Source organism: Peromyscus californicus, unplaced genomic scaffold (assembly GCF_007827085.1).
Source record: "Peromyscus californicus insignis strain IS unplaced genomic scaffold, ASM782708v3 Scaffold_10__1_contigs__length_136768540, whole genome shotgun sequence".
Classification (NCBI taxonomy): Eukaryota; Metazoa; Chordata; class Mammalia; order Rodentia; family Cricetidae; genus Peromyscus; species Peromyscus californicus.
In genome coordinates, this window is record NW_026294391.1 from 27,089,556 (window position 1) to 27,117,376 (window position 27,821).

The following is a 27,821-nucleotide window of genomic DNA, read 5'->3' on the forward strand; positions in this document are numbered from 1 at the left end:
AAAGATGGTTCAGCAGATAAAGAACACTTGCTGTGATGAACTAGTCTGCCCCCATCTTAGGCTTAAAAGCCATCTTATAGTAAAGACAAACTAGGTTCATTTCTGTTTATGATTCAACCTGTTTCTCAAGGATGGGGCTATGCCTCACCTGTAACCTTAACTACAAATGGTTCTGTACTGCCTGTTCCAGGAATGGCAATCATGCCTTTGTTTCAAAAAGTTAATAGCTATCTTGCAATCCTACCTGTATTTCAAATGGGTTGTTATAACTACCTTGTTATGGCTACCTGTTGTCATGACCACCTTGCTATCCCCACCTTGCAACCATGTCTTTGTTTCAGCAGGCCATTAGGACTAACTTGGTATGCTTATGTTCTGCTCATAAATTTTGCCCACCAAATCCCCCATTTGGAAACCCCCTACCACTAAGCTATGAAAACCTTGTCTTCCTCATGTCCAAGGCTGACCTCTTGAATCCTGCCTTAAGTGGAGGCAGTCTGTGTACATGAATAAAAAAGCTTGCTTTAAGCCGGGCATTGGTGGCACACGCCTTTAATCCCAGCACTCGGGAGGCAGAGCCAGGTGGATCTTTGTAAGTTCGAGGCCAGCCTGGTCTACAGAGCGAGATCCACGAAAGGTGCAAAGCTACACAGAGAAACTCTGTCTTGGGGGAAAAAAAGCTTGCTTTAATAAAATAAAATAAAAACTGCTTGCTCTAATTAATTTGGCCATGATGATTTGGGTCGGTGGTCTTTCTCATCATATCTTTGGGATTAACAGCATCCATATGGTGGGTCTAAGCTATCTGAAGTTCCCAGAAAAAAGCCACACCTACAAAGAACATTCCACAAGGCTGAACTTCAATAGTTGTGAAGAAACTGGAAAGTTGCAAGTCAACAACCAGATTATCTTGGGATGTTTTAGACCTCCAAATAGCCACACATTGCCTACCTTTGTGTATGACCTAACATCCTTGTGACTATTAGGTAAATCCACTTGGAATGTACAAACAGAACCTTAGCTTCCACCAATCTAAAATCTACGAATGTCATCAGGCCTAAAGCAGATGTTTCCCTGCTTTTCTGAAACCTGCCTGCCTGATGTTTCCACCCATGTATTGGAAAAGTGTCTTATTTTCTTTGTTCTGTTACTATAAAAATTTATGAAAGTTATTACATTGGAACATGGAATTTGGGGTAACTTAAATTTGTGTTTTTGGGCCATGGTCACTCATATTTGGCTCCTGAAGAAATTATGTTTTCTCTTTTGAGGCACAAACTGTGTTTTTATACATTTATGAGCACTCAGACCAGGAATGGCAGGTAAGGGAGGTACGAGTCTAAATTATTACTTTATTTGTACATATTTTTATTTATGTGGTGTTTGTGTGTGTGTGTGTGTGTGTGTGTGTGTGTGTGTGTGTGTGTGTGTGTATGCCACATGGATGCAGGTGCCAATGGATGCCAAAAGAGGGTAACTGGATCCCCTAGAGATAGAGTTTCAGGCATTTGCAAGCTGCTCAATGTGGACACTGAGAACCAAACTTGGGTCATCTGGAAGAGTAGTAAGCACTCTTAACCACTCAGCCACTTCTCCAGTGCTACAGATTCTGTTTTAAAAGTAAAGTTGTTACTTTGTTCACTGTGTTTTTTAATTAATTTTCAATTTTAAAAAACATTGAATGAGAGGACTGGAAAGATGGCTCAGGAGTTTAGACCACTCATTGCTCTTCCAGAGGACTGAGATTCCATTCCTAGTATGGACATGATGGCTCACGACAATCTGTAACTCCAGTTCCATAGGATTTGATGCCCTCTTTTGATTTCAGTGGGCACCGGTACACATGTGGTGCACATACATACATGCAGGCAAAACATTCATACACATAAACTTTTTTAATCTAAAAAAGGTGCTCATTAAAAAATGTTGAATTAAAGTAATACTGATTCTTTGTCAAAAGTTAAAAATAGCATATACCACAGCAATCCTACTCCTAGGTCCATACTCAGAACTAAAAACATATTCACAACAAATATTTATGCATGATGATTCCTGGTAGCACTATTCACAAAAGACCAAAGGTGGAAACTAGCCAAAGGCCCATCAATAATGAATAAACTGGCAAATGTATACAACAGAATTTTATTGAGTCATAAAAAGGAATGCTACCATTTGGGTAAGCCTTGACAAGATTAAGGTCAACGAAAGAAACCAGACACAAAGGGGTCACATACACCGTACACTTTCACTTTATGAACTACTGCAGTAGGAAAAGCTGTCCAAAAAGGGATTGGTGGCTGCTGAAGAGCTAATGACAAAAAATACAAACAAAAGCCTCAGGTGGGCTGAGAAACTCTAGACTGAAAAGCTGACTTGACTAGTAATACCTGTGGGCTGTTAGGACCCAGGACTCTGATAGGAGGATCAGCACACTAACCTCCTCTGCCATCTACCACTTTGAGACTGTAGGGGAACTGATCTGCAGATGCTGTCTTCCATCCCAAGGGGAACTGATCTGCAGATGGAATCTTCCATTCCCAAAGTCCTCTTTTCTGTCCCATAAAATCCCCAACCCTTCTGTACCACATGCACACAGTCTCCACTCCCAAGGAGAGACTGATGTCCTCCAGTTATTCTGGTTAACGAATAATTCTGCTCGTGTAAAGGCTGGTCTGCACTTTCTTTAATTCCCAAATTGCCTCAATCAATCTGGATCTAACAGTTGCCAGGGGATGAGGAGTGACTGCTAATGAGAACAGGGGTTAATTGTGGAGTAACTACATAAAGCTAATAGTTGTACAGTATGAGTGAATGCTACTGTACAATTAACTTTAAAATAGTTATTTTTGCTATAAAAAATTGCTAGCCAAGCATGTTTGTGCACACCTTTAACCCCAGCAATCTAGAGGCAGAGGCAGGCAGATCTTTGTGAGTTTGAGGACAGCCTGCTATACATAGTGAATTCCAGGACAGCCAGGGCTATGTAGAGAAGCCCTGTCTCAAAAAAAAAAATTGCTAATGTTCAGCAGGGTGTAATATCTCATACATATATTCCTAACATTTGGGAGGCTGAGGCCAGAGAATCACAGTGAGTTCATGCCTATAGTAGGCTACACAGTGAATTCCAGGTCAGCTTGGGCTACAGTACGAGATGCTGTCTCAAAAAGAAAAAAGACAGTGGTCACAAAAACTGAAAACAACAAAAAAGGCATGAGAAGAAGGCTTTCAGTAAGCATGGAATGAGAGAGTGTAATAAAGGATAAAAATGACCAAAAATTGATTCTATACATTTGTGAAGCTGTCGAAAGAATAATACAAAGTAAACTTAATTAAAAAAGAAAGAAGATTATTAATTTTTACATTTTTTTACATTGTTTGGTGTCTGTGTGTGTGTACATGCAGGGGTCAGAAGACAACTTGTGGGAGTTGGGTTTGCTCCTTCCACTTGAAGACAGCAAGTTGAAGAGATGGAACTGGGCCCTACTTATCCTGGTTCCTGAGTTTTCAGATCCCCTTTACACTTTGTATTTGAGATAATAGACTCACAACCCCAAGGTTTGCACCTGCGAAATTTCACTTCTAACTGGAAATAAACAGAATGAGAAACCAAAATCACCTTAACTCCCACATCAAGCTATACTTCATATCCAGGTAAAAGAATAACTCATTTTAAACCTGAAACTGGCACATGCCTGCCACCTTTCCCATACAATATTAGGAAGGCAAAGTCTCCCCAGTTCCTGCTTCCCACTTTGACCTCACTATGTTCTGGACAAAACACAGAAACACTTTCTGTGCCAGGATGCTGCTGAACGAAGTTTAATTAAGTATAGCAAAGTGTGACTACTACAGGCTGCCTCTGGAGGGAAAAGAAAAGGATCCCTTTGGTTCTGTTTCATGAAGTAAACATTTTCCGATTCCCTTTGAATCTTCATAGCCCATGTCAAGGGAACAGTGTGGTGGTTTCTTCAGATAATTCTTTCATCTTAAGTATAATTACTTCGGAGGCTTGAAAAAAAAAAGGTAAGTATTAGTTACATCAAAAAGTGAATAATAAGCTCCTTTAAAATCACCCCTGTTAATCTTTACAGCATTTTAGTTTGAGGTCACCCCATTTATGACACACAGTAGTCTCAGATAAACAGAAAAATCTACAGAGAGCTCATAGTACAGCGATACAACTCTTTGTGGTTCTTTTTTTTTTCTTTTTTCTTTTTTTTTTTTTTCAATTCTGGACATTGAACTTGGGCCCCAGGCAAACCAGTCAAGCACTCTATCACTGAGAACAGCCCCAGTTGAATAGAGCAGTGAACTCTTGACAAGTTGTCCAAAAGTTGCTGTTCCAACAAAACACTAGCATATCCAACCCCAGGCCTGCCATAACCTCTAGGGTCATCCCAAGTGGCATCTGGCTCCAAGCAAAAACTTATTAACACTATCCATGATGCTGTCTTCTCTTAGAATACAAAATATAGTAACAGAGGAAATAGGCTGCCCTTGAACACCAATCCTATCTCTAGCCTCTTCTTGCAAAGAAACACTACTACTCTATAATTTTTATTTCTTGGATTTATTTTGTGTTTGAGCACTTTGCCTGCATGTATGTATGTATGTGTGCTGCATGTGTGCCTGGTGCTCTCAGAAGCCAGAAGAGGGCATCAGATCCCCTGGAACCAGAGGTACAGACTGTTGTAAGCTGCAATATGGGTGCTGTGAACTGAACCCGGGCCCCTCATAAGAGCCACAAGTACACTTACCCCATCTCTCCAGCCCCAATCATATTTTATTTTTATTTTATACAAAGTCAAGAGAATCTGCCCTGCTATGAGTGGTCTATAACACATTCAGCAAGATGGTCTTTGTTTGATTTTGTTGAATTTTTTAAAACTTTTTAAAGATTTATTTATTTCATTTTACATGATGAGTGTTTTCCTGTATGTATATTTATGCACCATGTACATACCTGGTGCCCACAGAGGCCAGAAAAAGGCACCAGATGGTCTGGAACTGGAGTTATGGATAGTCATGAGCCACAATGTGGGTGCTGAGAACCAAACCTGGGTCCTCTGGCCAGCACTTTAAACCACTGAGCCGTCTCTCTAGCCCCCTATTTTGTTTTTAATTTTATTTTTACTAATATGTATTGTATAAATGTTAGAGAGAGACAGAGAAAGCATAGCTGTGCCATAGCATGCGTGTGGGGGTCGGAGCACAAATTCCAGGAATCAGCTCTGTCCTTCCAACATGGGGTCTGGGGATTGATTCAAATCATCAGGCTTGCATAGCGGGTGCTTTGACCTGCAAAGCCACCTCACTGGCCCAAGGGTATCATTTAAAAAGAAAAGGAAAAATTAGATAGCACACAAATCAGTGGTTTTAATTATGATTTGACCTTTTCATACATGGATAACTGCAATTTATTCAGAAAGCAGGTTTGGGGGGGGTGTTTTTGTTTTTAATATAGAATCTAATATAATCCAGTCACTGTGTACCTGAGGATTATTTTGAACGGCACTGCCCGAGTGCTGGCATTATAAACATGTAACATGTACACAATTAGCAAGTCGTTTTTGTAAATAAAGTTGTATTGGCACACAACTATGTCCATTTGTTTCTATATTGCCTATGCCTGCTTTCTCACTGCAATAGCTATGACAAGCCCATAAGCATAAATACTATCTGGCATTACAATCTTTTCTGGTCAATCTCCAACATAGACTATTACAATTCTAACCAGTAATTTACAGGTACTGATATGCTCATTCCTGGCCTCAGATGTATGCCATTTCTCCCAAACACTGTCTTTTAACAGCACCCAAGGCTAAATCTGGGCTGAGGAGGACCCTGGGAACCAAGTCCTGTAATGCTCCCATCTCTACCAAGATGCCAGCTTCCTGTGAGACAAACAAATAATCCTCCAAAATGCTTCCTTACCCTCTCAGGTGGCCCGTTATTCCTGAGGCAAGAAAGAGCTTCAGTTGATTTCCAGTTCAGCCAGCTTTGCCTCGGAATAGCTGTCATCGCTGACATCACTGTATACATCACTATATTAACAGAGAAAAGTCACTCAGCAAGATGTTAAAAAATGCCACAAATCATTAGTCAAGTTTTAGCTCCAAACCTGTTCCATAATTAAGATCCATGTAGAGGACATACTAAGAATATTTGATGATCATTTTGTAGTCTAACCACATGCAATGGTCCTTCTTGGCTCAGAGAAACTGATTACATGCCTTCATCACAAGTCGGAGGTTAGTTATTATTATTAGAGCATTTAGGAAAGTGTTTCATAGGTTGAAATGTATAAATCAAAGACTACAGATCAGCTGTCCACTTCCACAAAGCCTTGACTGCTCTGCTGCCTGACCCTGTGCCTGTGGCTTGCTTTCTACTCGAGGAGTTCTATTAACAATCTGATTTCATACGAAAGCCTGAAGCCAGGAATGGTAGCTCACACTTGTAATCCCAGAACTTATGAGGCTGAGGCAGGAGGACTGCCGAAGAGTTCTAGGCCAACCTGGGTGGGCTATTGTGAAAACTTGTCTCCAAAAAAAGTCATGTCATCTGCAGGAAAATATATGCAACTGGAGATGATCATATGCAGAGAATTAACCCAGTCTCAAAAAGACAAATTTTGCATGTTTTATCTTATTCGAGATTCCTATTATTTTACAGAAAATATATAAAATCATGCATGTCTATATGACATGAAAGAAGTAAAACTGTCTAGGGGGATGAACATGACTAATGGGAGGAAGGGGCAAGAGAAAGGAGAGTGAGGATATAAAGGGGAATACTTCCGGTATTCGATACATACATATACTTCTAGGATAACCTTAAAATTGTGTTTAATTTTAATTATTTTATAAAGAAAGTGGGCCACCAAGATGGCTCAGTAGGTTAAAGCACTTTCTGTACATATAGCCTTAAGACCTGAGTCTGAAACCCAGATAACTGACTCCCAAAAGTTGTCCTTTGACCTCCACTCTCAGCATTGTGGCAGATGTGTATGCAAATACACAACCCATACACACACATGTGCACACACGCACGCACAAAGAAACTTTTGAAAGAAGTGAGACAAGTGGAAATGAGGCCACTATGGACACACCTTGAAGGGGCTATTGGGACTTCTGCCCCTCTTTGCCCTTTTTGCCTCCTAGCCACCATAATGTAAACAGTTTTCTTTTACCATGTGCTCCCCACCATGGTGTTTTGCCTTACCACAGAACCAAAAGCAATGGAGCCAGAAGATCATAGCCAGAACCCTTCAAAACAATATTTTTTAGGAAAAGAAAAGCATAGAGGATGGATCCCTTTATTTCATGTCAATCTAGACTAGGGACTATTGTAGAATATTTTTTATGGTGTGTTACTTTTGTTTATGTTGCATTTGTTTAATTCTGTGAAGCTGTGTTACTATGCCTGTCTAAAACACCTGATGGTCTAATAAAGAACTGAACAGCCAATAGCAAGGCAGGCGAAAGGACAGGTGGGGCTGGCAGACAGAGAGAATATATAGAAGGAGAACTCTGGGAGAAAAAGGAGGAAGAAGCCAGAAAAGGAGGAGGACTCCAGAGGCCAGCTACCCAGCTACACAGCAAGCCATGGAGTAAGAGTAAAATATACAGAAGTAAGAGAACTGGAAAATCCCAGAGGCAAAAGGTAGATGGGATAAGTTAAGGAAAGCTGACAAGAAACAAGCCAAGCTAAGGCTGAGCATTTATAACTAAGAATAAGCCTCCATGTGTGATTTATTTGGGATCTGGGTGGTGGGCCCCCCAAAAGAGTAAAAAAGAAACAAGGGACTAAATCTCAGTCTATCTGAGGTTGAGCACCACATTGTCTTGTTCCTACTGAAGTCAATCTGCTCCTAGTTCAATGCTGGATTTTTTTTTTTTCATTTTTCATTGCTCTGATGACAACGATTTTCTTTGGCAATGAGAGGGTTCAGGACACACTACTCCAAAATATGGCACCTTGGCATAGTGAACATTTTAAAGTAAAGGAATCTGAGGTAATGTGACAGGGCAAGACAGTGCAGAGGTTCCTCCATCTCATATTCTTGATGAGACCATTTTAGGTTTGCCTAGAATTTGATCTCCTTGATAGCAAATCCCACGGAAAATTACCTAGCTCTATTCTAGGAACCAAGGCCAAGATACCCCAGCTAATTTATCTTGGCTTCTGTTAAACAACCACATGCTTATACAAACCTCTCCCTCCATAACTGCTCATCTTAGTTTTTGTTAAACTGCTTGCTTGTGCAAAACCTCTCCCTGCAGCTGCGGAGCAAGATAACTGAATGTGGTTTTTACTTCTGAAAGCCTCTTGCTCTAAAATCTCTGGGCTATACTGGGGTCCTGAAGACCTGAGAGTAGTCCCAGAAGCTGGAAGAAAGACTTTCAATAGACTATCAACTCTGTCTGAATGGTCTTCTCTGGTGGGCTACCGGTAACAAAAGCATACACAGGAAGGTCTCTTGAGCTTTCATCTGGCCCTTCTGCCCTAAAACAGGTGCTCTGGCCTTCCCTGAAGCAGATGATGTAGACCCTGAAGTGAAGGGTGCCTCCCTAAACAGGGAGTTGTCCCAGTCAATTGTCATGATATCCCGTCCTCTTTGTCCACGTCTATGTTCCATGCCTCTCCTGCTGTTCGTCAGTTATGCTATAACAGAAACCCCTGAAGAGGTCAGCGAGGTAACTCAGCAGCTAAAGAACTCACTGTGCAAGCCTGAGGACCCGAGTTCAATCTCTAGAAGCCACCACATAAAAGGTGAAAGGAGAGAAACAACTCGATAAAGTTGTCCTCTGACATACACACACAGGAAGGAATGGGGAGGGAGGGAGGGGAGGGGAGGAGAGAGACAGGGAGAGAGACAGAGAACAAATGAAAGTTTCTCTGGGTCTTCATTTCCTGATAAAGACTCCTAATGCCTGACACATCCCTAACTTTGGCCAGGCATTTGCTGACCTAAATGGCAATAAAAGTCTGAAATCCTTAACCAGTGAAATTTCACTTTTGTTCTTTTAAAGGGAAAAGGGAAAACCACTGGGAAAGCTCTATGCAGATAGACTAGAAAACAAAACTCCTACTCTCCACTTACTGAGTGATTATCAATAAACAGATATACTAAATCATCAAAGTTTCTGTTTTGTTTATTCATTCTCCTTCTTGACTTTCTGACAAAACAGCAGAGGTATGGTGGCATCAGACCAGAGAAAACAGCGAGGAAAAGGTTAAGAATTAGTCAAAAATGGAATATAGGTTAGCTAAAGATATAAAACAACATATCATTTTTATTAAAGTCAAATACCACCTCCCACTTTTTAGTTAGAAAAAGCACTTGTACTGCTATATAATGACTGAGAGCTTGTTTTAGTTGTTAGTTTGTTTGTTTTTAAGATTGACCCAAAGGCTGGAGACGTAGTTCTGTTGACAGAGTGCTTGCCTTCAATCCCTAGCACTGCATAAACTGGGCATGATAGTCCATGCCTCTAACCCTCTCACTCACAATGCTGAAAATGGAAGATGCACCGTGAATCTGAGGCCAGCCTAGACTCCAGAGTGAATTCCAACATACTGTAGGCTTCAGAATGAGAGCCTATCTCAAAATCAATTAACTAGTTAATTAACAATCAAAACAGCTACAACTTCAGAGATTGGCCAGAGATGTATAAATCTGGTCTGAAAATTACATAAAAATAAGCTTTTGTTATTCATGAAGGTTACATGCTCCTGTGACGTGCTCTCAAAACTTAGGGAAATACAGAGAATCAGGAAAAACCATTAGGCACTTAAGTTTCAGAATTCTTTCCTAAAAATCATTTTTAAAGTTAATTTAAAAACAGAAATTAGTTTAAGAACGAATTATTTCCTGTGCCAGGTAGAATTCCCCACGAGGGCCTTAGATGGGTCAGCTCTAACCCACCAGCTCTCACTTTCTACCAAACTGCCAATGCATCAAAATGGAACAACCTGAGTCAAGCAAATTGAGGCTCAGCTTGAGTTTATTCATCTCTAAGGTTAATAATTTTTTCCTAAGTGTTCTGAGACTAGGTAGGACAATAAACCATGACACTCGAGAACAGAATTGTCAGAATAGGCATTACTGCTAAACTTGCTGATTTAGAGCACTCATCTGGAGGCCAAAAACAAGTGACAGAAATAAAATGTGGGTCATCAAACAAACACAAAACAACACTGGCTTCTGCAACAGACTGGAAAATGTAAGCACCACTCTGGGCCCTATATGATTTGGGGGATTATTTTTGTTTCACACAAAACAAACTTAAGAGTCAGTCATAAGCTAGATATGCATATTTCACTTAAAGTTATCTCAGCTCTATATTAATATTAACCTATCTTTTAAAATAATTATACACACACACACACACACACACACACACACACACACACACACATATGGATCTATTGTCATTTATGGAACATGATTCTGCAGTGTAGCCCACACAGCCTCAAACTCACAATTCTCCTGCCTCAGCTTCTTGAGTATGGAACTAAAGACGAGCACTATGCCCAGCTAAATATTATGGTTTTGCATGTTAAATTCCATTAAGTGTCACAAAACAAACAACTGTATTTCTTATTACATTTAAGGAAGCAAAGTTTTAAATTGTCCAGTATAAGTACAAGCCACCGTGGTTATATAAATTTAAAACAATTAGAGTCAAATGGAATTAAAAATTCCATTCCTTACTTGAACTAGCACTTCAAGTACTCTACAGCTATGTGCGGCTAATGACTGCCATTTTTGAATAGTGCAGATTATCGAACATTTCCATCATTTGAGAAAGTTTTAATGGATAGTATTGATTTAAAACTAATGGGGCCAGCCAGATGGCTCAGCAGGTAAAGATGCCTGCCGCCAAGCCTGAGGACCTGAATTCGATCCAAAGAACCCCTTGGTGAAAGGAAGAGAACTGGCTTCTGAAAGCTGTCCTCTCAACACACACACACATACACACACATGCATGCATCCATGCATGCACACACACATGAATGCACACACACACACACACACACACACACACACACACATGCACTCATGCAAAATAAAAATGTAATACATAAACTTTAAAAAAAGATTAAAAAATAAACTACAATCACTATGATAGTGATTATCATTATTATTTCCTCAAAAAAAGTGTTTTTAAAGGCCTTGCTATGTATGATTAATTAAAAGCATAGCAAATATTTCTCATATACATGTTCCCCAAGTAGTAGAAACTCCTTTTTAAAATAGTTCATCTCTCTCTCTCTCTCTCTCTCTCTCTCTCTCTCTCTCTCTCTCTCTCTCTCTCCAGGGTTTTTCTGTGTAGTCCACGAAAAACCAAAAAAAAAAAAAAAAAAAAAAATCTATCTAGCCGGGCGGTGGTGGGCGCACGCCTTTAATCCCAGCACTCGGGAGGCAGAGCCAGGTGGATCTCTGTGAGTTCGAGGCCAACCTGAACTACCAAGTGAGTTCCAGTAAAGGCGCAAAGCTACACAGAGAAACCCTGTCTCGAAAAACCAAAAAAAAAAAAAAAAAAAAAATCTGTGTAGCCCTAGCTGTCCTGGAACTTGCTGTAGACCAGGCTGGCCTCGAAAGCACAGATGAGCCTATCTCTACCTCCCGAGTGCTGGGATTAAAGGTGTGCACCACCACCACCTGGCTCAAGGTAAATCATCTTTAATGCAAGATATTTAGCTGGGGATTTGAAGTAAGAAGCTTCAGTTACACCAACAAAGCAAGGCGTCTCCTCTTACAGGCTTCTAAGGGAAAGGGAGGTCTTACATTCAGCAGGAGCAGGCTTCGTTAGTATGTAACCTGTGTTACTTGACCGAGGCCAGGGAATGAGGCCTATGTGATTAGGCTACAGGAGAGGACAGGGAGTGGGGCTTGGTTAATGTGTGACTATGCAATGTGAAAGCCATCAGGCTGCCTTCCACCTCCAGGTGGCAGCAGAAAGACTGGGTGTGTGCCTGGCCTGCTCACGGCCCTCTGTGCTTTAGGCCCGGGTTCTAACAGTTGCAAGATCAAAACCATCAGTTTCAACACAGGTGGGAATTGCTATCCTAGCACACTACTTTGACCTGCAAGGCTTGACCACAATGGTCTCCATGTTTATTTGTTTTTGAAATAGTCTTTTGTAACTCATGCTGGTTTCAAATCCACTATGTAGCCAGGGATAAGCTCAAATTTCTGATCCTCCTGCCTCCACCTCCAAAGTGCTAGACTGCAGACATGATCTACCAAACCTAGTTTACCTAGTGCTGGGGATGGAACCCTGGACTTCAAACATGCTAGACAAGGTGAAACATTTCTGTCATTTGAGAAAGTTTTAATGTATAGTTATTGATTTAAAACTAATGGATAACCTGTCTGCCAATGACTCCTTACTCCTAATAAATTCCCAGTAAATGAAAATATTCCAAGATAGGAGGGGAAGGGTGTGGTGATGTTCCATATATCCCACCTTTTATGCTACCCTGAAGCAGCCATTAATCACTTCTTCTCTATTAATAGAAAGAGGTGGTTGGAATTTAAAAACAAGCTTAATGGCATAGTTAGGACTCCCAGCATGCATGAGTTCCTATAGTACTTTGTATCAAAATCCATTTCATGTGAAAAAGTGTGTTTTAAAAACACATTGCCATGCATAGTTTTCCCCAAAGCATTGTTACTGCTATACTTACTTGTTTCTCGAAGGGCCCCTGGAAGCCATAAAATACAAGAGCAAGGGAATAAAAACTTAGTATGCTCTGAATGTGTTTTGCATCTCAGAGTAAACAGGAGACTTCAACCCAGGCAGGGCTTTAAAAGCACAGTGGTCTGTATCACTCTGAACTCCATTCCTGGCTGGCAACCATATTATCAACGCCACAGTGAAGTGAGACCTATAAAGAGCACCTTTTAACCAATGCATAATCCCCAAAAGAAGGAGTACTCAGATGTGACTTATTAACAATAATTTGCCAGAAAAAAAACCCTCTAAGTATAAGTTGAAGTCAATCATGGGGGTGGTGAAAAGATGTTGAAAAGAACAGCTCAAAGCAAAAATAAAATAAAAATAAAAAATAAAAAAGATTAGGCTTTCTGTCCCAATTCCCTTTGTTTGAAAAGTAACAAAGGAGAGAAAGTGGTCTTTTGATAGAAGTCTATACCAAGCCTCATGTCCACTATGTCTCAGAGCAGCCCTAAGGATGGTCGACAGCAACTTGGACACTCCCCTCCAATGAGTGGCAGATCCAGAAGCATCAACTCCACCATCAAAACCACCACCACAGCAATAAAACATTTAAGCACATATTGTATGATTGGCCCTAGCAGCATCAACCATGAAGGCCAAAAGTCCAAAAGCAAGGTGGGTCCAAGTTTACAGTGTACTAGAAACTGAACAGCACATAGGTGCAGGGGAGAACATCTGAGTCTTTGGTTCGGAGCAGGCAAAGTGAGGCAAGCATGCCTCAGACTCTAGGGCTTAGAAGGAGAAAGGTACAGTGTTATCACGGTACAGTTAACCTGGGGCCCTCAGCCCCATGCCCACCTTCCCAAGTCCCATGAACTGAAATCCTAATAGGATATAGATTGGTGTTCCTTCTCACTAAGCAGGTCCAGAATATATATCAAGAGCCAGGAGGCAAAGGCATTAAACCCCTCTAGGGAGTTCTCAAGACTCGGAGGTCTTCTGTATGGATTTATGTGCATTTTATTCCATAAACCAAAGTAAGCCTTTGAGGGTTTTGAGCTGCAAAGTCATGTGAGAAGACCATTCTCATGGCAGAAGATGGATTATGAGGATTAGAAGGAGAAAAACCAGAGGCACAAAGTCCAGGCAAGAGGCTTTGTAGTAGGTAAAAGATGAAGGCAGCTGGAACTAAGGTAAAATTAGTAACAATAATAGAAGAAGAAGAAGAAGAAGAAGAAGAAGAAGAAGAAGAAGAAGAAGAAGAAGAAGAAGAAGAAGAAGAAGAAGAAGAAGAATTCACATTTAAGTTCCTACCATAGACCAAGCATTGTGCAAAATGATTTCTATAATAGTGGGAAACTTAATCTTCATTATAACTATGTAAACTAGGAACTTTTACTTTGAGTTGGGGGGACTGTATGTGGTGTGTTGCTAGGGTACAGTCCAGGGCCTTATAAATACTAAACTATAATATTAATCCACAGCCTTCCACCCCCTTTTTTGAGACAAGGTCTTACTATATATCCCTGGCTGGCCTTGAACTCATAGAGAACAGCCTGCCTGGCTCCAAAGAAACTTTTTTTTTTTTTTGGTTTTTTGAGACAGGGTTTCTCTGTGTAGCTTTGCGCCTTTCCTGGAACTCACTTGGTAGCCCAGGCTGGCCTCGAACTCACAGAGATCCGCCGGCCTCTGCCTCCCGAGTGCTGGGATTAAAGGCGTGCGCCACCACCGCCTAAAGAAACAGTGCAAAGAAAGATGAGGTCCCAACCTTTCAGGAAAGAAGAGTTGGGTTTGGATTCAGCAAGTCCTACTCAATTCCAGAGCTCAGGGTCTGAAAGCTCAGGCCACATGTCCTTGTAGTACAGTACAATGCTTGCCTAGCATGGACAGAGCCTTGGGTTCAATCCTCAGCACCACATACCAAGTGTGGTAGTACAAGCCGGCAATCCCATCACCAGGGAGGTTGAGGGAGGAATTCAAGGTAATTCTCAACTACATATTGAGTTGGAAGCAGCCTGGGATATGGGAGACCCTCCTACAAAGCTAAAAGATAAAGTATAGGCTAAATAGTAGGTCGTGTCATTGGAACTGATGTTAATTTTCTTAGGTATGACATTGAATTGTGTGAAAATGTGAAAATTTAAGAAAATTTTATGAATATTTATGTATGAAGTGCTACCATGTTTGCAACTTACTTTTAAATGGTTCAAAGCTAAACTTTGTACCCAGAAGATGGAGGAAGAAAGGGAGCATAGTAGAACTATAACAACTGGTACATGTGGCCAAATAGCTAAAGGATTACTGGACTAATCTGCTATCTTGTTGGTATACTTGAAAGTTTTCGAAATAAAAGAACTGCAGGGAAAATATATATATTCACTATTGTACCTGGCTTACTTTTCTGTTACTGTGAAGAGACACCATGACCTAGGCATCTGACAAAAAAGAAGGCATTTAATTGGGGGATTGCTTACAGCTTCAGAGGATGAATCCATGACCATCATGGTGGGAAACATGACAGCAGGCAAACAGGCATGGCACTGGAGCAGTAGCTAAGAGCTCACATGTTGAGACAGCAACCATGAGGCAGAGAGAGTTCTAATTGGGAATGGTGCAGGATTTTGAAACCTCAAAGCCCAATCCCAGTGACAAAAGTCTTCCAACAAGGCTATGCCTCCTCCAACAAGGCCACATCCCTTGATCCTTCCTAAATAGTTCCACCAACTGGGTGGCAAGCATTCAAATATGAGTCTATAGGGATCATCTCATTCAAACCACTACTACAGCCAAGGAGAACCACATATAGGTAGAAAGACTAGAAGGAAATATTTTTAAAATGAATACAGTGCGATTGTATTAGGTTGTTGAGCTTATGGCTGTTTTCCCCCCAAATTTTCTATAGCATTACATCTAGAAATCAACAAAAAAGTAACTCATCTCAGGTTGGAAGTCAGCATGTGATTTAGAAAGACAGACAGAGACAGTGTGAGTGAAATGGGTTCCTTCTCTTCCTGACTGCCTCCGGGATTCAAAGAGAAAGGTATCATGGTAGGCTGGGGATGGAGCTCAAGGCTGGAGTACGTACAAAGCCCTGGCTGGGTTCAATCCTCAGCATCACTCAAAGAAAATTAAGTGGCAAGAGCAAATGGGAAGAAGACACTAGGAGTCCAGTCTAGAAGGGAATCAGGAAATGGGAGAGCCAGACTCCAGGAACACACTTCCTTTAAGGACCCTTTTAATTATGAAGTAGTTCTGACTTTTGAGTTTGGTCTGCAATAGTCAATCAAATACAGTGCACCATCAAGTACCTTCTCTATTGGTTTGAATACCACCACGCCTCTTGTTTTGCTATGAAAAGATGATCTCTCTGTACAAGAGACAGTAAATGTTGGTTGGAGTCATGATTCAAGGTCCAAAACTTAAAATAAAATGTTACTCAATTGTCTTAAAAGCCCAGTTTTATCCTTTAAAACACCATTTCCCCCAAAGAGTTGTATTCCTGTGAACTGTGGATTGACTGTACCTGAGTTCTTGTGTTCTGATACAGATGAGCACTACCTAAGCAAGAGTCTTACTCTAACCTACAAATGGGCCTGACAGATGCCCACATCATAAAACTAGAAGCTGCTCTTAAACTTGTTGTGTACCGACTGGGCATGAGAGCTGTGCAGGGCAGACAGAGACACACATGTGCTGAAAAAGGTAAATTGTATATCCTTCTGCTGCTTTAAAATGGAATTCCTGGGCTGGGGCTCAGGAGTGTGACTCAGTGTAAAGCTGTATGCTTAATACGAGCAAGGCCTGGAGTCCAATCACCAACACCAGCCCCCAGAGCAGTTCCTCATACAGGTTATATAGATGCTTTGTTTCTACAGACTAAAGAACTCCCCGTTCCAAGCACCTTAGCATATTCCTCATATTGGTTATATAGATGCTTTGTTTCTACAGACTAAAGAACTCCCCGTTCCAAGCACCCTAGCATATTCCTCATACAGGTTATATAGATGCTTTGTTTCTACAGACTAAAGAACTCCCCGTTCCAAGCACCTTAGCATATTCTGTGTAGTGCAAGTAAGGTGGGAGAGAAAGACCAGGGACGTTTGGGGACACGAGAAGCAGAAAGGAACTCTTCACCCTGGAATCCAAGTCTCTTGCCAATGGAGAATCGAGAATTCCAGCACAATTAGTTACTAGCTGCTTAAGGCCCTTTTGGGGGCTGGAGAGATGGCTCAGCAGTTAAAAGAACTCACTGGCTGCTCTTCCAGAAGATCCAGGTTTGGTTCCCAGCACCTATGTGGTCACTCACATCAGTCAGATATGAGTCCAGAGGATCTGACTCCCTCTTCTGGCCCCAATAGGCACTGCACACACCTGGTGTACAGAAATACATGCAGGCTAACACCCTACACACAGAAACTAAAAATAAATAAAATCTCAAAAAAAACCTTTTCCCCTTTCTAGCTATAAAACATTTTCTAGGAATTTCACTAGAAACTCCGTTGATAGAGAAAAGACATATACTAAACTCCTTAATGCAACCCTAGTGGCTCCTGGTTCCTTTTTACCAGACTGTAATTCCATTCAAGGCATCTTTAGAGCCACCTCAGATATCTCTTATCAAATGAAAAAGAAAAAAGGAAAAAAGATTTCTAAGCAACCTTTTGAGATGTAACTTTTATATATGGCTAATGCTAAGACAAGTCATTGTGACTGCCCCTTTCAGAACCTGTATTCAACTTGGGTATGCTGTACTTTCAGTGAGTCTGGAAGAAGCCCACACCATGCTCTCACCACATAGTACTTTCTTCTGAGTACTTCTCTTTTTCTTAACCCTCTCTATTAAAATACCCTCAATAAAATCTCCAACTCTACTTCATTATATACCGGCTAGTCCTGAAATTCTCTTCAGTGTCCAAGCCACAAACTCTCAGTTTGGCCTGAATCAAGGTCCCTGAAAGTCTAGGGGAATTCCTGAAGCTGCTGAGACTAATATCGAGGAGCTGCGTTTCTGTACCCTCACTGCTGACACAAGCGTCCAAGTTTTCTACATTTTTCTTACAATTATATGAAGCAGTCTCATTCCTCTTGAACTGTGCTAGCAAGACCATTCAAACTTGTGGTTACCTTTTTAAAAACATGCATATGTATATGTCTGGGTGAGTGTATACCACTTGTGTGCAGGCAGTCAAGGGGGCCAGAAGAAGGTGGTGGATCCCCTGGAGCTGGAGTCATAGGTGGTTTTGAGTTACCAGATGTAGATGCTGGGAACCAAAGTCAGGTGCCCTGGAAGACTGGGGTTAAGCCATCTCTCTAACCCTTGTGTTTACCTCTTATAAATGGGACAGATAAAATTTTGACACAGAAAGAGACATAGTACCAAAGATTACAATTACATGTTGAATGGAGCATAATTTCCTGTTAGACATGTTTACTCTAAAAATGGATTTGCACTTATTCAAAATGAATTAACCTGGCAGCTGCCATCTTTCAAAAGGCTTGTAGGGTCAGTCTGTAGCTGATGACTTTCAGGATGAATTCTCTACTACTAACTTGAATCGGGTCACTTTTCTTGGCCTACATTGTTTGTACAATGTGATTTATGATGACTATTGCTTTCCTTCAGGGAGTCTGGAATTTTGATGGATGCTAGGCAGAGAACATCTGCGTGACCATCCCTTAGTAAAAATCTCTCAACTCCAAGTCTATGGGCAGAACCACCACCACACATACACACACACACACACACACACACACACACACACACACACACACATACACACACACACACACACACACACACACACTCATGCACGCACACGCATGTGCACACGCAGTGCTGGAATGAGGGTGCACTTGCTAGCACAGAAGGGAGTGAGGGAGCACAGGAAACCTAAAATGGACTTCTCCAAACTCCGCTTACATCTTGTCCCTGACTGCTCCTTGTGTGCATGTATACTGTGTCACTGTCATAGATATTAGCTGTGAATACAACTATGTTCTGATTTTGACTCAAGAATTACTGAATATGTGGGTATTCTTAGGTGGGACCCGCAAAACAAGGCTCTTATTTTGATTTTTTTGTTGTTTTGTATTTTGAAGCAAGGTTTCGATCTGTAGCTCAGGTTGGCATCAAACCCATGGTGACTCACCTACCTGAACCTCCCAAGTGCTAGAATTATAAATGTGAATCAGCACATCTGGCTGTGGTGGCAGCTGCTGCTGCTTCTCCTCCTTCTCTTCCTTCCTCCTCCTCCTCCTCCTCCCCCCTTCTTCTTTTTTCCGGGGGGGGGGGGGGGGTCTCACTGTGTAGTCTTGGTTGGCCTGAACTCAACAGTAGACAAGGCTTTAAGCCTCAAACTCAGAGTTGTGCCTTCCTCTGCCTCCTGGTGCTTAGACTAAAAACATGGACCCCCATGACTGGCTGCATGTACTTTAAATTACATTGTGGGGGGAGAGGAGGGTGCATGTGTGGAGGTCAGAGGACAACTTGTGGGAGGCAGTTCTCTCCTGGGGACCCAATTCAGAGTGTCAGGCTAGGCAGCAAGCACCTTTACTCGCTAGGCCATCTCTCTGGCCTGATTGGCGTGTACTTTTCAGCAATTAATAAAAAAATTTTTAAAATACTACCCTAGAACGACTGTGCCCTTGAACCAACTGCTGTAAGCCTAAAACTAGGGGGAATTAGCCTTTAGAACTGCTGCCATTCTGAGATAACAGAGTGGCTGACAATTTAGTTCACCAGCTCTAAATCCCTAAATAATATTCTTACTACGACTCCCAAGTGCTCAATGATAAATATTTTCTCCACTGGGCAGAATGCAGAGGTTACAGCTCAGGTGTTCTTATTAAAGCCAAGAATTTTTACACTCTGCACCTTGAAGACAAAGGCTGCCCACGTGCCATACAGCTGAGTATAATCAGAGACAATTTCAGGGGAAGGAAGTCATTCTTCCAGTGTTCATGCTCAAGCTGTTTACAAGCAGTACTCTTGTTTGAAAGAAGCACAGCTTGTATCAGTGTGTGGCCAGCAAGGCAGTCACCTGCCGTTCAGAACTCAGCAATCCCATGGCGGTGCCAGACAGCAGTTGAGGTAAAAAGTCCTTTGTGATCCTGGTGTCTGTCGCTGGATAATTAGTCACCACTCTTGTGGTTTGGGGGATTTGTTTATTGGCCTTTTTGTGGGTTGGGTTGTGTGTGTGTGTGTGTGTGTGTGTGTGTGTGTGTGTGTGTGTGTATGTGTGTGTGAGCAAGGTTTTACACAGCCCAGGCTAGCCTTGATGACCTTGAACTTCTGATCTTCTGGGTTCTACCTGCAAAGTGCTGGGATTATAGGCATGCATCATCGTGTGGTGCTATGTGGTGCTGTATGGTGCTAGGGATCAAACCTCAGGGTGCATACATGCTAGGCAAACATTCTACAGCTGAACTACATTTCCTAGACTGGTTTGGGGTTATTTTGCTTTATGGAGGCAGGGTCTTGATATGTAACTCCAGCTGGCTTGGAACTAATAGTGTAGACTAGACTAGCACTGAATTTGCAGTAATCCTCTAGTCTCTGGAGTGCTAGCATTACAGGGCTGTACAACCACACCTGCCACATCAATCGCCATTCTTCATTGAGATCCCTGCAATATGTCAGGTGTAGACCACTCTCCTCTGCTGCCTGCACTCTCCACGTTAGTGGAGAGCCACCTGTGTGCTCAGTAGCCAGGCAGACATAAGGGAAGGCACCGACTTGTGACTGATGCACAACCATGGAGGACTACGGGTTGGCTGAACTCGCAATGAGCTCCATTAAGAGGGCTAGTCTCTCTAAGAGTGTATCTGACTTAGCTGTTTCAGGCAAGTGCTCAGCTATGGAGGAGCTTCACTCATAAATGCCAGCCTCCATGCAGAAATCAATAGGCCTCACACAACACAGCAAGTGGGTAAAAGGACAGCCAGACTACACGAACCATACACATTCACTTGTGAGCTGATGCTTGCAAACGGCCAGATACTTATCAGTGTATAATTTCTCTCAGCCAACTAACTTGCTCCATTGTCACCTCCTTCCCTACATGAGAATCTGTAATAACAGAGAACGTCAGGTAGCCATAAAATGTCATAGGACACTTGTGATTTGGAATTCCACATTGAAATTTCAATCTGCAATATAAACTATGCAGCCTGAGAACCCAGAAATGTTTTCATCATATGAAATCTCTTGTGCAAAACAATAGCACAGAAGCCAGGAGATTTGGAGACCACATCTGAAGCAGGGAAGAATCTGAGTCCCCTTAGGCTGTTCCTTATGGTAGTCGCCAGACACAGTTGAAAGCCACTGCAGCCACTGCTGTGGGGCGTAACCCACCACCCCACAGTTCCCCAGAGTTTTCTTGAGTGCGAGCAGCAGGAAATATTAGATAGAAGGATTCATATTGCGGAGAATATCGCGGAGATAAACAGATAGAAAATAAAGGATAGCCTCGAGAGGGCCTGGAACCTTTTCCAACGGGCCCTGACTGTCTCTGCCCCAGGGTTTTTATAGAAACGCCAAGGGGTGGAGCAAAAGACCTCCTCCCCCAGCACAGCCAAGTGCAGACCATCTCAGACACCTGCACTCAGGCCCGTGGTCCTAATCATCCTCTATGTGGACCTGCTGGGTAAAGCCACGAGGAACCTGAAAATGGGCTCCCACACACTGCCCTGGTTGTGACAGCCAAGAGTGACTATCAATTTGGTCAAGGCAGCAGCCATGTAAGCCATGTAAAGCTGTTTCCATATGAACCCACAGGAAAGTGAAGCACTAGCGATGTGAGCTTCTCTGAACAATAATGCATTACAAGAAGACTGTGTAACACAAGCTTACAGACACCCCTTGTCCTGATGCTCCTGATCTCAGCTGCAGTCCTGCAATGGTTGTTTACAAGGGCAAGAGTCTAAGCAACATACAGCATTACCGTGATACTCAATCACGCTTCCTAAGTCTGGTATATTCTAGGTAGTTCCTTCTACTTCTAAACTCGCTACACATAATCCATACAATATTCTCAGAGGAGAATAAATACAGATATAAATTCTATCCAAACTATTATTTAAATGTCATGAAATCTCGGTCACTACCTAGATCTTAACAATTACTGTGCTGTTCACATGGGAAATTAGAACAGAGCAATACCTTCCCTCCTCTCCTGTTTTTTGTCTGTTTGATTGGCTGGTTTTGGTTTTTTAGGTTAGAGATGTAGTTGAGTAGGTAAGAGTACTTGCCTAGCATGCATGAATCTCTGGGCTCCATCCTCAGGACAGCTAAATGTGATGACACATATCTGTAATCCCAGCACTTGGAAGTTAGAGGCAGGAGAATCCAAAGTTCAAGGTCATCCTTGGCTACAAAGCAAATTCAAGAACAGCCTGAGCTGTGAGACCCTGTCTCTAAAACCAAAAACAAAAGACATGATGTCTCACTATTTATACCAGCTTGGCCTGGAATCCATGATCCTCCTGCTTTAGCCTCTCAAATACTGGGGATACAGATATACATCACTACAACCAGCAAAATATATCTTTAAAATTTTAAATGATTATTCCTAAGGTCAATACAGTCTCGATGTCCATTAATACTATGATAATGAAAAGAATAGCAAAAGTTTAGGATCATCAATTGAACTAAACAGAAATTAAATAAAAACCAATTTACTTAACAACTTTCAGGGAAGACAAGAAAAATCAGATCCCTTACCTTACACTCTTAACTCAAAATAAAGTCCAGATACACTGTTGGATATTAAACTATGAAAGTGCTAGAAGAAAACACTAGGGTTATGACTTATAAGATCTTTCTACAGGAAAGACTTTTGGCATGATACTAAAGATAGAATACAGAAAAAATAAAAATATGCTTTTTTTCAAAACTTAAATTCCACAATGACATTCAATTTTGTGGAAAAGCTAAGATGATAGTAACCATACATCTTGGCTCATTGCTAGGAGCATTAAGCTGGTTACCTGGGCGACAGTCTGTTTATCTGTTGCAGATGGGCATTCAGATTCCCAGTTGCGGCAAGTAAGAGCCCCAGGTATGGAGGGGAAGGCTTCATTGGCCTAGAAGAAAACTCGGGATGGAACTGGACACCAATGAAATATGGATGACCTGAAATGAAAGCAAGCATGAAGTAATTGAATCAAGCAGACAACCAGCCACTAGAAAGCTTACCATATAATTGAACACCAACCCACACTAAGCACTGAAGGGATTATTTCACTTGCCAACAGAGTTATTTCCATGACCCATTTTTGGAATAAAATTCCAAATTGCAAAACCCATTTAACTTAATTAGAGACCTAGAATTTCTTGGGTTTTTGGTTTTTTTGGCTTTTTTTTTTTTTTGAGGTGGTGGTGTTAGACTAAGGAAAGTGAAGCAAGAGCTTTTGAGTGCTAACATGAAGTCTCCTTCTTGAACATCAACCTACTTTTCTGGTTTCTTTTGAGATAGGGTGACATGTAGCCCAGGCTACCCTTGAACTGCTCCATAGCTGAGAATGATCTTGAACTTTTGATATTCCTACCTATACCTCCTAAGTGCTAGGATTATAGGTGTGTGCCACTACACTGGGCTTATGCAGTGCTGGGGATTTATATCAGGACCTCATACATTCTAAGCAAGCATTTTACCAACTTAGCTACATCCCCAGCCCTAGCCTGCTTCTGGAAGACCTTTCATTGTTGGCTCAATTTCCATAGTATCCCTAGACTTCAAGCTACCCCCTACCTGAGGCTGGGGAAATGTCTTAGTGAATAAAAGCATTTTCTAAGCAAGCATGAGAACCTGAGTTCAAATCCCCAGCATCCATGTAAAAGAGTTAGGCACCACTGCCCCATGCCTGTAAGGCCAGCATAGGAGGGTGAAGACGGGAGGATTTGGGGAGTTTCCTGGCCAGCCAGCCTAGCAGGAAGTGGGGAATTTGTTGACAGCCCATCTCATGGCAAAAAAGGTAGAAAGTAATAGAAGAAGACACTGAACACACACACACACACACACACACACACACACACACACACACACACACACACACAAACTGAGCATTCATAGCTGGTAGATACTATACTGAGCAGGCAGAATAGTTTCTTCATTGGAGCAAATTCTCCTGGACAGGTCTGACCTCAGAAAAATCCTGTGGAGGAATACTGTACATGTAAGCAGAAGCCTCCTTGAATTGGAGGGCTATTCAGCTATGAAAGCTTCGCACAGGAAATGATACCTTCTCCCTCAACAAAAGAAGAAAAGAGTTAAGTATATTGGTGCAGGGATATAATCCCAGCACCCCAGAGGTGGAAGCAAGAAGATCAGGATTTCACAGTCATCTTTAGCTACACTACAAGTACACAGGCCATCCCGTGCTACAGGAGACCCTGTCTAAAAGCAAAACAAAACAAAAGTCAGTGTCCTCATTAGTTTTTATTGTCGATGCGATACAGCCTAGGGTCACGTGGGAAAGGGAAACCTCAAGTGAAGAACTGCCTTGATCACATTGGCCTATCCCATGTCTGTAAGAGATTGTCTTGATTGATGAGGAAGAGCTAGCCCACTGTGAGTGGCACCATCCCCAGGTAAATGGGTCTGGGCTGTATAAGAAAACTGAGCATGATCTAGAGAGTGTTCCTCCTTGGTTTCTGCTTCAGTTCCTGCCTTAATTTCCCTCAATGATGAACTCTGACCTGGAAGTATAAGCCAAGATAAACTCTTTCTTCACCAAGTTGCTTTTGGTCATAGTATTTATAACAACAGAAATCGAACTAGAACAGTCGGACCTAGTGGTACAAGCTGGTAATCCCAGCATTTAGGAGGCAGAGATAGGAGGATCACCACAACTTTGAAGGCAACCTGGTCTACACTATAAGTTCCAGGTAAACCTCAGCTACACAGAAAAACAACAACAAAAACAAACAAAAAACCAAGAGCCTTAGGAATGGCTCAGCAGGTAAAATCGCTTGCCTCCACCAAACCTGACTACCTGAATTCCATCCCTGGGGCCCATGGGATGGAAGGAAAGAATCATAAGATTTCTAACCTCCATATACAAGCCATGGCACAAGGCCCACCCTTCACCTCCACCCCCACAAATAAGGAAACAAATGTAATAAATTAAAAAAACAAAATAAACAAAACTTTATTTTAAAAACAAAGAAAAGTCATCCATACTTAGAGACGAAATTGAGCAATATAACTTTAAAGTAAAACACATTAAAGATTATAGCATAATATCTAGGGATGTCTTAGAAAGAAAAAAGACAGTACTTCTGTTTCTGCAGAGCTACAGAGAGATGCTGTGACACAGATCATGTCAGAGCCAGGGACAGACTATTGAAATGAATGGATCATTGCTCAGAATCATTTTATCCAAACAAATTCTCTGGGTGGAGATGAAGAATAGTGAAAGAGTTTTTATTTTGATGATGTTCTATCAGTCAAACAAAGTACCTTTAAAAATAATGCTCTTAATCGCTTTTAAGCAGATTCTGACATTCTACAAATCTCAAGCCTTGTTCCTCTCAGAATCCTTGAGGGACGGTAGAGACTTGTGGCTATGCTTCTAAAGGGTACTTAAGATCAAAATCTTCTGGGGAATTTTCCTTCATAAAATGAATTCCCTTGCAGTCAGCTTTCAAAAACTGCAAGGTTTTACAGCAGCTCTCATTTCCTTCCCAGCCTTCATTAACTCTGAAGGCATCAATGGGCATCTAAATCTTTGTGAAGAAAGTGGCCTCTCGGTGTTTGCTGACAATAAGAGAAGCAGGAGAATGAAGAGAATAAGCACTTGAACAAAGTAAACTAACAGTTAGTTGCTTAAGAAATTCCTGCCCTCTTCTCACAAGCCAAGAGAGGCTGGTAGCCTTCAACAGCAATCAGTGATCATACTTTAACATCAAAATGACTCCTGAAATACATCATTACTATTCTCATCCAAAATTCTACACAGTAACCAGACAGGGTGGCTTACACCAGTAATGCCAGCACTTGGGAAGCTGAAGCAGGAGAATTATCTCAAGGTGGAGGCTGGGCTACACAGTGTATTTTAGGACTGTTTGAGCTACTGAATGATAACCTGTATCTCAAAAAGAAAACCCCCCAAAAAACAAAATTAAACAATAATAACCACCACAAAATATACTCTAGGCAGAAGACCCAATGGAAATACAGAAAACTAAAATGTCTTGAAGGTGGGAATAGAAGAAGGCTATGACCTGAGTTTACTCCCCACTTCCCAATGCCTCGCTCAATGGTCCTGGACATGTTATTTAACCTCTCTGCACTCCAGCCTCCTCCATAAACGGGAATTAACATCCATCGACTACTTTGTGAGGCACACCACAGGCACATATGGAGTCCCTAGCAGGGGTTTAGGATCAAGCATCTAGTGAGCTCACTAAATGTCCATTGTTTTCCTTCAGAGTCCAGGTAAGAGGCTACTATGTTCAAGGCAGCCATCTCCAACATCATCTCCTCCCGGTTTGGGATTCACACCACCCCCTTTCTGTTTGAGATTCTTGAAGTACTCAGATTATGGACCATCAAAAGGGGAAAAGATAGAAAAGAGCCTTTAAATCAGAGAATTATGACATGGGCTGAGATGGAGAAAAAGTTGCCAAGTTGTAAAGAGAGTCTGGAAGTCTAAATCTCATAGGTTGAAAAAGCAGTTTCTCCAACATTATTCTAATACTTTATGTATTTGTGTTTGTTTATTTGTTTGAGACAGGATCTCTCTGTATAGCCCTGGCTGTCCTGGAACTCACTATGTAGACCAGGCTGGCCTTGAACTCAGAGATTCCGAGTGCTGGGTTTAAAGACATGAGCCACCATGCCTGGCTATTAATTTGTGAACAAGGTCTCCTTTTGTAGCCCTGGCTGTCCTGGAGTCTACTATGTAACCTAGATAGGCTTCAAACTTACAGTGATCCTGCTCAGTCTCACAAATCCTGGAACTACAGGCATGCACCACCAAACCCAGATCAGGCTACCATTTTGGAGTATCCAACACATACTTCACATTCAACAAACCAGAGTGGTTTCGCCAACAAATTAGCATGACTCGACTGCAAAGCCAGAGCCCTGTCCTGCTTAGGAAGTACTAGAGATGGGAGAACCTAGAGGCAGGGAGGAACTTGAGGAAAAGTCAGACTTGAAGCCATCATGAAGTGAGGCTAAGGTGGTAGGGACTGGAAGGGCAATCTCAAACACTTTCTCTGCATTAGCAGACTCTGGCACTTGACAAGTGATTACAAGTTGGGGTGTGAAGGGAGGGGGAAGAGCTTAATAATCCAATGTCAAGTTGATCTAGGAGAATGGTTCTTGATCAGGTGGGAGGTGGTTCTTGACTTGCCAGTGTCTACAGATTTTTTTTTGATTGGCTGATTGGTTGGTTGATTTGAGTTTGGTTTGGTTTTTGAGACAAGGTCTCTTGTAGCCCAAGTAGATCTCAGTGTACCTAAGGATGACCTTGAACTCCTGATCCTCTTGAGTCTACCTTCTAAGTGCCAGGATTACAAGCATGCATCATCACACCTGGCATTGAGGTACTGTGGATTGAGCCCAGGACCTTGCGCATCCTGACAAACAGTCTGCCAGGAAGATAGAGCTTTCCCCCAACTCTGTACAGATGTTTTTGAAACACCACAACTAAGGGGTAGGAGGAAGCAAGTCTGCTACTAATATCTGTTGACCAGAGGCCAGAGATGCTGATAAATACCACACAGCATGCAGGACAGCCCAACAACAAAGAATGATCTTACTCCAAATGTCAATGGCAGAGAAGATAAGAAACTTCCAGGAGAGGAGACTGATGGTACATTAATATAAATCATCTTAAGGAAAAGTATGGAGAACATTTCAATTTATTTTGACATAAAATTAACATATCAAGAGAACATCCAGACAAACAAACAGATCAAGAAGAAATTTCCCAAGTGTTCAAGTTTGTCAAATGAAATGTATACCCATGGGTCTAGACTTGGGGTTACAAATATTTCTGTAAAGGACTGAATAATAAATAGTTTAAGCATTGCAAGCCATGAAATCTCTTTCCTAACTATGCATCTTTCTTACTACAACATAAAAAGCATCATCAGAAGCAAGGTCACTCTGACCATCC

The 27,821-nt window shown here is 41.7% G+C and overlaps 1 protein-coding gene across 4 annotated transcripts in view; it reads right to left on the reverse strand.

Moving 5' to 3' along the window:
- Window positions 1-2,126: 2,126 nt before the first annotated feature.
- Ctps2 (CTP synthase 2) overlaps window positions 2,127-27,821 on the reverse strand; it is a 117,347-nt gene continuing 91,652 nt past the window's right edge. For all 4 annotated transcript variants that reach the window (XM_052719196.1, XM_052719029.1, XM_052718939.1 and 1 more), the window contains 3 exons: window positions 22,680-22,824; window positions 5,935-6,044; window positions 2,127-4,008 (listed from right to left, as the gene is read on the reverse strand). In XM_052719196.1, coding sequence (XP_052575156.1) covers window positions 5,975-6,044; window positions 22,680-22,824 — 215 coding nt within the window. In that variant the 3' untranslated portion in view covers window positions 2,127-4,008; window positions 5,935-5,974. The remainder of the gene's footprint in view (window positions 4,009-5,934; window positions 6,045-22,679; window positions 22,825-27,821) is intronic.